This window comes from Auxenochlorella protothecoides (assembly GCF_000733215.1).
Source record: "Auxenochlorella protothecoides strain 0710 unplaced genomic scaffold scaffold85, whole genome shotgun sequence".
Lineage (NCBI taxonomy): Eukaryota > Viridiplantae > Chlorophyta > Trebouxiophyceae > Chlorellales > Chlorellaceae > Auxenochlorella > Auxenochlorella protothecoides.
The window spans coordinates 243,069-252,018 of NW_011934254.1; the positions used below are offsets into that span (position 1 = coordinate 243,069).

The 8,950-nt window shown below is 62.0% G+C and overlaps 3 protein-coding genes across 3 annotated transcripts; all 3 read left to right on the top strand.

Moving 5' to 3' along the window:
• Positions 1–208: 208 nt before the first annotated feature.
• Positions 209–3,852, top strand: F751_6269 (T-complex protein 1 subunit beta; the record flags this gene model as incomplete). Its single annotated transcript, XM_011400712.1, has 10 exons — positions 209–258; positions 753–891; positions 1,055–1,166; positions 1,390–1,922; positions 2,130–2,222; positions 2,414–2,513; positions 2,790–2,942; positions 3,061–3,173; positions 3,359–3,586; positions 3,730–3,852. The coding sequence occupies 10 exons, from the start codon at positions 209–211 to the stop codon at positions 3,850–3,852; spliced, it is 1,644 nt and encodes a 547-aa protein (XP_011399014.1).
• A 467-nt stretch (positions 3,853–4,319) lies between these two features.
• On the top strand, positions 4,320–6,702 carry F751_6270 (DnaJ-like protein subfamily B member 14; the record flags this gene model as incomplete). The annotated part of the gene is made up of 7 exons (XM_011400713.1): positions 4,320–4,451; positions 4,590–4,799; positions 4,957–5,060; positions 5,201–5,274; positions 5,607–5,796; positions 5,988–6,287; positions 6,507–6,702. 7 exons carry the CDS (start codon positions 4,320–4,322, stop codon positions 6,700–6,702), a joined length of 1,206 nt encoding a protein of 401 aa, XP_011399015.1.
• Positions 6,703–7,716: 1,014 nt separating this feature from the next.
• Positions 7,717–8,800, top strand: F751_6271 (Serine/threonine-protein kinase SRK2I; the record flags this gene model as incomplete). Its single annotated transcript, XM_011400714.1, has 3 exons — positions 7,717–7,812; positions 8,054–8,211; positions 8,410–8,800. The coding sequence occupies 3 exons, from the start codon at positions 7,717–7,719 to the stop codon at positions 8,798–8,800; spliced, it is 645 nt and encodes a 214-aa protein (XP_011399016.1).
• Positions 8,801–8,950: the final 150 nt, after the last annotated feature.

The following is an 8,950-nucleotide window of genomic DNA, read 5'->3' on the forward strand; positions in this document are numbered from 1 at the left end:
GGAGGCACACAGGAACGCACTCCGCCGAGCGGAGAGGTGCTGGGCGGGCACGAAAGCCTTAAAGGCCTACAAAGGATGGCACACGACCAGCTAAAGACTTTGAATTAGTGACAATAAGTGTGGAAACACACCAGTTCCACCAGCGTGCCGCGAGGCCTCCCTTTGCCACACCCAGCGCGACTTCCCGGTGCCACCCACCTGCTTGCCAATGTGCAGGCCACTGAAGGCGCCGCACAACGACGTCATCGCGTTGAGCAGGTGCGGGTAAATGCACTCGCGGGTATAGCTGGGTGAAACCTTCCCTTGACAAGTCGAAGATCGTAAGGTAGTGTCAGTGCCCCCACCCCCCTATCCTCATGGAATGCGCGCGGTGACTTTCCGACCGGCACCTGCGCAGCACAGCACGCGCCACTAGGACAGAGTGGGGAGGGATTCCAGTCAAAAAGAGTGGTGCTCGGCGACTGTACAGCGCGGGAATAAAACTTCTCAGGCATACCTGAATACATCCGATCACGACGTCCCCACGATCCCTGTAGACGAGCAACGGCAGCGACTGATCACCTTGGTCCGGACCTCCTCGCGAGCACCCCATCATCGGAATCCCTTTCGCCCTCGACACAGTCTGACCAGCAGATCAGTCTTCCCACAGAATGGGTCAAGCTGGGTAAGTGGTGTGCCTCACGACCCGAGCGGACCGGGAAGCCACGACCCGCCGTCGTGACCGTGCCCCCTCCCTTCCCCGCTACCCGCAGTGTGCCCAGCAACTTCACGCAGTCCGTCCTGGGAGCGGGATCCACGGAGGAGAAGGGTGAGAATGCCCGCCTGTCCTCCTTCGTCGGCGCCATGGCCATCGCGGACCTGGTGAAGACCACCCTGGGACCCAAGGGCATGGTGGGTGATGGGAGAGGGGGAAGGCGGAGTGACAGCGCTTGAGCCGGCGACTGGTAAACATCATAGCCTTACCTTTCGCCCACGCTTACCTTTAGCCATCTGGATCAGGCTTCAAGCCTGCATCCCACCTCGCTCGCAATCCCTCCCAATCCCCCCGCCGCAGGACAAGATCCTGCAGAGCATGAGCCGAGGTCGGGAGGTGACGGTGACCAACGACGGCGCCACCATCCTGAAGTCTGTCCACGTGGACAACCCCGCCGCCCGCGTCCTCGTAGGTGTGTTTTGGCAAGGGTTGTGGGGGTGATGTTCCCGGCGCCCGCCTGGTGCCCCGCTTGGATGGGAGCGGCTGCCAGGACAGCTACCTAGAGGAAGTGGACCTGCAAGAGCCCCACACTCATGCCCTGTAGCCCAGGGGGATGTCAGCGACGGTACGGGTGCTCCTCCCATCCTCTGTCCCCCATCCTCGTCCCCCACCATTCCCCCTTTCCTGCCTCGCAGACATCTCCAAGACGCAGGACGACGAGGTGGGGGATGGGACCACATCGGTTGTGGTCCTGGCGGGCGAGCTGCTGCGCGAGGCGGAGGCGCTGGTGGGCCAGAAGATCCACCCCGCCATCATCATCGCGGGGTACCGCGAGGCGGCGGAGGCGGCGCAGCGCCGCCTGCAGGCCATCTCCCTGGACCACAGCGGCGACGAGGTCGCCTTCCGCGCCGACCTGGTCAACATCGCGCGCACCACGCTGTCCAGCAAGATCCTGACCTCCGACAAGGACCACTTTGCGGAGCTGGCGGTGGACGCGGTGCTGCGCCTGCGCGGCTCGGGCAACATGGACGCCATCCAGGTGATCAAGCGTGTGGGCGGGACGCTGCGCGAGTCCTACCTGGACGAGGGCTTCATCCTGGAAAAGGCGGTGGGCATCGGCCAGCCGCGCCGCGTGGAGAACGCCAAGATCCTGGTGGCCAACACGCCCATGGACACCGACAAGATCAAGATCTACGGCGCGCGCGTGCGCGTGGATGGCATCGACAAGGTCAGTCCTCTTTGTTGCGTGAGGGGGTTGAAAGTGGGGTGATTAGATGAGATCGGTGCCCAAGAAACCCTGGCGTGGGCTGAGGGGGATGTGAGAAACGGCCGTGGGGGGGAGTATGGGGCCAGGGAGACGCCCCCGTGTGAGTGTCTCCCTTGGCCAAGCCGATGTCCACATTGCAAGAAACTCACAGTGTCCGTACACACCCAGGTGGCGAGCATCGAGGCCGCGGAGAAGGACAAGATGAAGCAGAAGGTGGAGGCCATCCTGGCCCACGGCGCCAACTGCTTCACCAACCGCCAGGTGAGAGCCTGGGTGTGGGGGACTGTGGAGTGGGGGCCTGCAACCGCAAAGTGTCCCTGGTGGGTGAGTGGGGAAGGAGCGGAGCAGTAAATGAGCGGCAAGGGTACCCAACTGTCCAGTGCGCCGGCACGGGGACCGGATGATGCATAGCTCACGCCTCCATCCCTCCACCCCTTTCCACACCCGCGCAGCTCATCTACAACTACCCCGAGCAATTGTTTGCGGATGCGGGGGTCATGGCTATCGAGCACCTTGACTTTGATGGCACAGAGCGGCTGGCCCTTGTGACAGGTGCGGCCTGGGGCTGGGAGCCGGGTGCCCCAGTGGGAGCGGCAGCCTCCAGTGATGGGCTGAGTGCAGCATGCTGGCAGACCTTGCAGATGGTCGGGGATCGCCGACCTCTTATTGCCACAATTTGATGGGCCTGTCATTTGGGGATCCATACTGATGTGGATTCTCATGTGGGTCCCATGTTGTGCCTTTAGTGACCCACTCCAGGCAGCAACCGTTATGAAGCTTGGGGTTTGTCGTCCCTGCCTCCCACCCCCATGCCATTCCCTCACACAGGTGGCGAGATCGTGTCCACCTTTGACGACCCCACCCGCGTCAAGCTGGGGGAGTGCAAGCTGATCGAGGAGATCATGATCGGCAACGAGCGCATGATCCACTTCTCCGGCTGCAAGCTGGGCGAGGCCTGCACCATCGTTCTCCGGGGAGCAAGTGAGTGGCGTTGACAGGCTGCACGCTTTGGGGCATGGAATGCATGGATGGCACGCGCCTGCTCCGTGGCATCGCCTGCACCCTACGGCCCTCGTCGCTCCCCGCTTCCCTCCAACAGGTCAGCATGTGCTGGACGAGGGGGAGCGCTCCCTGCATGACGCCCTCTGTGTGCTGGTCCAGACGGTCAAGGACTCGCGGGTCGTGTACGGCGGCGGCTGGACCGAGACGCAGGTGGGCAGGGGGGGGCGAGGCATCCCCGCAGCCGTCCTCGCTCCCACGCAGCGCGAGCCTGCACCCACGGTGGATGGCCGTGACTGCCACGGAAGCCAGCGGCGGTGGCCGTCCATTCTCGAGAGCTTGCGATACCATACCCCCTGATCCCTGCATGCACTCCGTGCATCCCCACCCTTGCCCAGATGTCCCTGGTGGTGGATGACCTGGCTGCGAAGACCCCTGGCAAGCGGTCCCTGGCCATGGAGGCCTTTGCACGTGCCCTGCGCGCCCTGCCCACCATCATCTGCGACAACGCGGGGCTCGACTCCGCCGACATCGTGAGCCGGCTCAGGGCTGCCCACGCAGCGGCGCCAGATGCCTGCCGCGCCGGCATCGACATCGAGAAGGGCACCGTCGGAGACATGCAGGAGGTGGGAGGAGGGGTCTGGGGGGAGGGGTCTTGGAAGCTCAGCTGTGTGCACCGGGGCTTGGAGGCAGTTTCATCTTGGTCCAGGACCCTGTCCCCTGACCACCGGTGCCTGCTGGGTGCCTGACATGATCCTGTCCCCCGCAGTTGGGCATCTTCGAGTCCTACAAGGCCAAGAACTCGGCGCTGATGAGCGCCACTGAGGCGACGGAGATGATACTCAGGGTGGACGACATCATCAAGGCCGCCCCCAGGCAGCGGCAGGGTTGAGGCAGGGGGCGACTGCAGCCCCGGCAGTATGCTCATGAACCTGCAGAGTGTGCATGGAGAGCTCTCAAGGGCTTGTTACATTTGATACTGGGGGAGACAGATGCTGACGCAAGGCCGGGTCGACATGAAGCCCCAGCTGCCGGCCAGGGCTATTGACACGCACGCCCGCGCGCAAAACCTACGGGCAATGAGGTGCGCATGCATGCAAAGCCGGCAGGTACAGGCCTGGTGCGGCGTCACAACTTCAGCAACAGCATCTTTCGACCAAGCCTGCAAGGCGCTCCCCTGCTGTGGTGCCTCCCTGGCGCACCAGCGGCAGCGAGGGCCAGTGTAGCTAAGACCTCAACGCGAAACTCGGACTGTCCACGAGCGTTCCAATCAGGACTAGCGGTGTACCAGAATCCTGGGTTTTAGTGGCACAGTTTCGAGAGTTGTCATCCTGTCATTGAGCTCCTCGCACGCTCGCCATGGGTGATCACGCCAACAAGGACGAGGGTACGCGGTGCCTGCACATCGCAGAGCAGGCCCTCCAGGCTGGGGACCTGACCAAGGCAACCAGATTTGCTGAAAAGGCGATGCGCCTATTCCCCAACGACGAGGTACTGGAGGCTGTGACATGGATTGGTGTGTGGTTGCTCTATGGACCTTCCTGGCATTGATATCTGCGTGAAACCTGGTGGCTTGGGCCGCACAGCAGGCCGAATAGGACCGTGAATCCTGCACCATTCGTCACACAGGTGCGCAAGTTTATCACCAAGCTGGAGCGAGCCAGGAGCAGCAACGGTTCGTCTTCCAGCACGGGGGCCAGGCCGGCCGGCCCAGTCCCCACTGCCAGGAGAGGCGCCGCCCAGCCGGGGGGCATGGGTCCTCAGCCAGGCCTGAGGCAGCGCGGCGCACCAGCCTCCAGCGGTGCTCATGTGCACGAGACTCCGGATGAGGATCACAAGGTGGGGGCCTGGTTGGGCATCCTGCTCGGGCTGAGGAGCTTGCTCCCTGTGGCCTAGACGATGGGTTCTGGGAATGCCTCCTTGTGAACTACTCAATGATGCCTGGGTAGCAAGCCCAATGCCTCCCACCCAGTTGATACCCCTGCCACACTAGCAGGCCACTCCCGATCAGCGACAGCTGGTGGCTCGCATCCGGGCCACAACCTCCTATTACGAGGCACTCTCGCTCAGTCGGAGCGCAAGCGACGACGACTTGAAAAAGTGCGGGGCCTGGGCAATCGGTCCAGAGGTTTGGATTCCGGTTCACTGTACCAGACTAAGAATGGAGAGGCTTTGCCATCGCATTCATACAACTTGGCGTGCACCAGAGATGTGCCAAACACCTCTTCCGCAATGCGCAGGGCATACCGCAAGCTGGCTCTGAAGCTGCACCCCGACAAGAACAAGGCACGAGGTGCCGATGAGGCTTTCAAGAGTGAGTTGCTGTGGCATGTCGGTCCCTGGGCTTACATGTGTGTGTGGGGGGGGGAAGGGGGGAGGCTCAGTTGGGGTTGAGACTGTTGTAATGGGCTGCACTGCATGCTATTATAGCTTGTTTTTGGATCCCCGTGCCGAGCTGCAGTCGCCCAGCATTTGATATATCAGCATTAAGTCTGTTTGGGGGCCGGCCGGGCTTGGTTGTGGCCAGGAGTTCCGTGGCATTGTTTGACTCTGGGAGCACACAAGATTTACTCCGCTCGTACCCCTTGGCTGCGGTCCTCTTCCACGCTCCCTTCCCACCTTCCCTACTACACACCTACCCTGCAGTGGTCTCCCGCGCCTACGCCTGCCTCTCCGACCCCCAGAAGCGCGCCCACTACGATGTGCACGGCAGTGAGGACGCCCTGTCCCAGCAGGCGAGGCCGAACGGCGGCGGCATGTACGCCCAGGGTGGCATCGACCCCGAGGACCTCTTCAACATGTTTTTTGGGGGCAACCCCTTCATGGCCCAGCAGGGGTGAGCGTGGGTTGAGGTGCCATTCGAGGAGGGGAGGGCATGGAATAATGTGCGTGCGGGTGACCCAGGAGGGGGGATGGTGGCTGAGGGGGTTGAGCCCCGCTTCCTGGCCCAGGGGTGGGGCTGCAGTGGCGAAGCCTTCCCCCCATGAAGCCGGTCCATGACCCCAGTCTTCACCGCCCTTACGACAGGGCCCGTGTCTACCGTGCAAACTTTGGCGGGGGACAGCACCCCTTTGCTGGCCGCCCTCGGGCTCAGCAGCATGCGGAGGTCAACTCCCTGCCCCCGCAGATCAGGCAGCTCCTGCAGCTGGCGCCCCTCCTGCTCCTCCTCCTGGTCACCTTCATGTCGCGGCCCTCTGCCCCCGTCTTCTCGCTGCACAAGACCGCGGACTACCCGGTGATGCTGTCCACAGTGAGGCACGAGGTGCCGTACTATGTGCCCAACCTCAAAGCTTTCGAGAAGGAGTACCCTGCGAGATCACAACCCAGGTCCGTGACGGGGGTGGCAGTTGTATGGGGATGAGGATGGCGATGAGGGACTCAGATGCAAAAGGAAGGGGGGGCGGGGAAGCTGCTAGGCGCCTGGCTCCAGCCTGGGTTCCACGCATGACCGCGCGCAGCACTCCCACCCCATTGGCCCGTGGCTCGGGCCTAACCTTAACACCCCCTCCCAGCCCCATTTGCTGCCCTCTCTTCCCATACCAACAGAGCAAGGGTAGAGCATCATGTGGAGAGTGATTATAAGGAGGGGCTGCAGCAGGCCTGCTACAACGAGCGCATGATGCAGCAGCGCTACCGGTATTATGGCCAGAAGAAGAAGGCAGAGGAGATGAAGCTGCAGTCCTGCGCGGAATTGGCAGAAAGGTTTGCGCCTGGGAAAAGTCGGACTGCCAAAGCGCACTGAAGTCCGGTGAGAGGTGGGGTGTAAGAGCCGCGCCATGCAGCAGGTCACCGGCAGGGTTAGGCGTAGAGGGCAGGGGAGGAAAGCGTGCTCGGTGCACCGGGAGAGGAGAGTATCGGGGGATGACGGAAGCTCGCGCTGCGTCCCCCAACGTCCTCGTTTGCCGCACAACCTGTCTTGTCGCAGAGCTTGGACCCGCTCTCGCACCCTATTCTCGACCATTAGCACCGCGCAAGAGGGCTGGCGCACATCTGGGTACCTATACCGCCTGAACCCCTTTCCCCCCTTCCCCATAGTGGCGTTCAAACCATGAGCGGGCTGTAAGATGCCTGGATTGACTCCAACATGATGCAGGATGTCAATTGGGTCTGAACCTGCTCCTTCCGCTGCTATGGAAGGCTCGTGGGGGCAGGACAGCGCCTCCGTGAGGACACAGGAGGCCTGCCACCCGATTGGCCAAGCGCCAGACCCTATCCGTCCCGCATCGCTCCTCGACTACGTGCCCCATTATGTGGAGGTGGGTCACAGGCGGTGGCGGTTGGGCGGTGTAATGGTGGTAAACAGCGGACGCCCGGGGTTGGCTGCCGCTGGGTAGCGAAAATTCATGCTGATGCGTCCAGTACACCCATGCCCATGCGAACGTCCCTCGCGGCCGCGACACGGAGCTAGGTGGTGTTTCTGAACTCATGACCCCGTCTTCTGCTTATGTCCCGCAGATCGGCGATCTGGGCAGGGGCAACTTCGGGCTGGTCCTGCGAGCCCTCGATACCCGGCCCACCTCCCAGTCGCCCGAGGTTGCCATAAAAATGCTTCCCCGCGGAGAGTTTGTGAGTAGTAGGGTGATGGAGGCGGAGAAGTGTGCTAGCATAGGGGCATTTTGCACAAGTGCCAGAGTGCAAACATGTGCTGGCAGCAGGTTCCACTAAACGCTCAGATTGCACATGCCTCTTGGCAAGAGATTTCGGAGGTGTTTGCCCTGAATGACCTTGCATGGAACCGTACACACCTTGATCCTGGATGCTCGTGCAGATACGGAACTACAAGACCTATGTGAAGCGGGAGATTGTGCATCAGTCCAGCCTTCGACACCCCTCCATCATCCGGTTGCGAGAGGTGGGTGGGCGCTGGCTGTGTGACAGGAGCAGCTGCTTGCAGGATGAGACGCGGCCATCCATAGGATTGTAAAACCGTGTTGGTTGAAAGAGTCCCCTGACGCGGCAATGTGGTCTTCGAGGGTATGATGGCGGGCAACTTTACACTCGTGCGATGTGCAGTGGGACTCTCGGGACCAAAGACTTCGCAACGGCAACTACTCTCGCCATGCCACCCCCCTCCCCCCCACTCTTCTTTCAAGGTTTTCATGACACCAACCCACATTGGAGTGGTCATGGACTGTGCCAACGGTGGGGACCTGCATGCTTACATCACCCGGCGTCCTGCCATGCGTCTGTGTGAGGAGGAAGCTCGGTGGTTCTTCCAGCAATTAGTCGTGGGGCTGGACTACTGTCACAGGTGCGCGCTGGGGAGCCAAGTTTGGATGGGGGGACAGGAGTGGGAGGCAGCAGCACTGCCATCATCTGGCCGATGTCACTCCCACCGACGGGCCTGCACCGAGCAGCATGCATGGCTCTGTGCCGTCCCATCCTAGCGCCGGACTGCATGGGAAGAAGGCATCCTCATCCCCCCATTCCCCTTCTCTGATACCGGCAGTCGTGGTGTAGCCAACCGCGACCTGAAGCTGGAGAACCTGCTGCTCGACTCGGCGGACAGCCCCCGGCCCATTCTGAAGATGTGCGACTTTGGCTACTCCAAGCATGAGCTGAACAGCCTGCCCAAGACCAGCGTGGGAACCACCTGCTACATGGCACCGGAGGTGTACCTGGGCTACACAACCTACGATGCCAAGGTCGCCGACATCTGGTCGCTGGGCATCATCCTCTTTGCCATGCTCTTTGGCGCCTTCCCTTTCAAGGGGCGGGATAAGCGGTACATCCAGGCCGTCCTGCTGGGGCGGTATGCCATTCCGCCAGACGTCCAGGTGTGCCACTGGGATGAGCATGCATTCACTGGGGTGAGGGGAGGGGAATCTGGGCTGCCCTGACTTTGATGTTGTCCTGCCACCCTGCCACCTGGTCAGCTGGTGGCCCCTGATGCTCCAAGAGACACCTGTCTCAGCCTGGCATGGTGCATGCACTTGCGCAGTGTCAGCGATGCAGGCTCACATTTTACTCAAACGAGCGCGCGCGCGCCC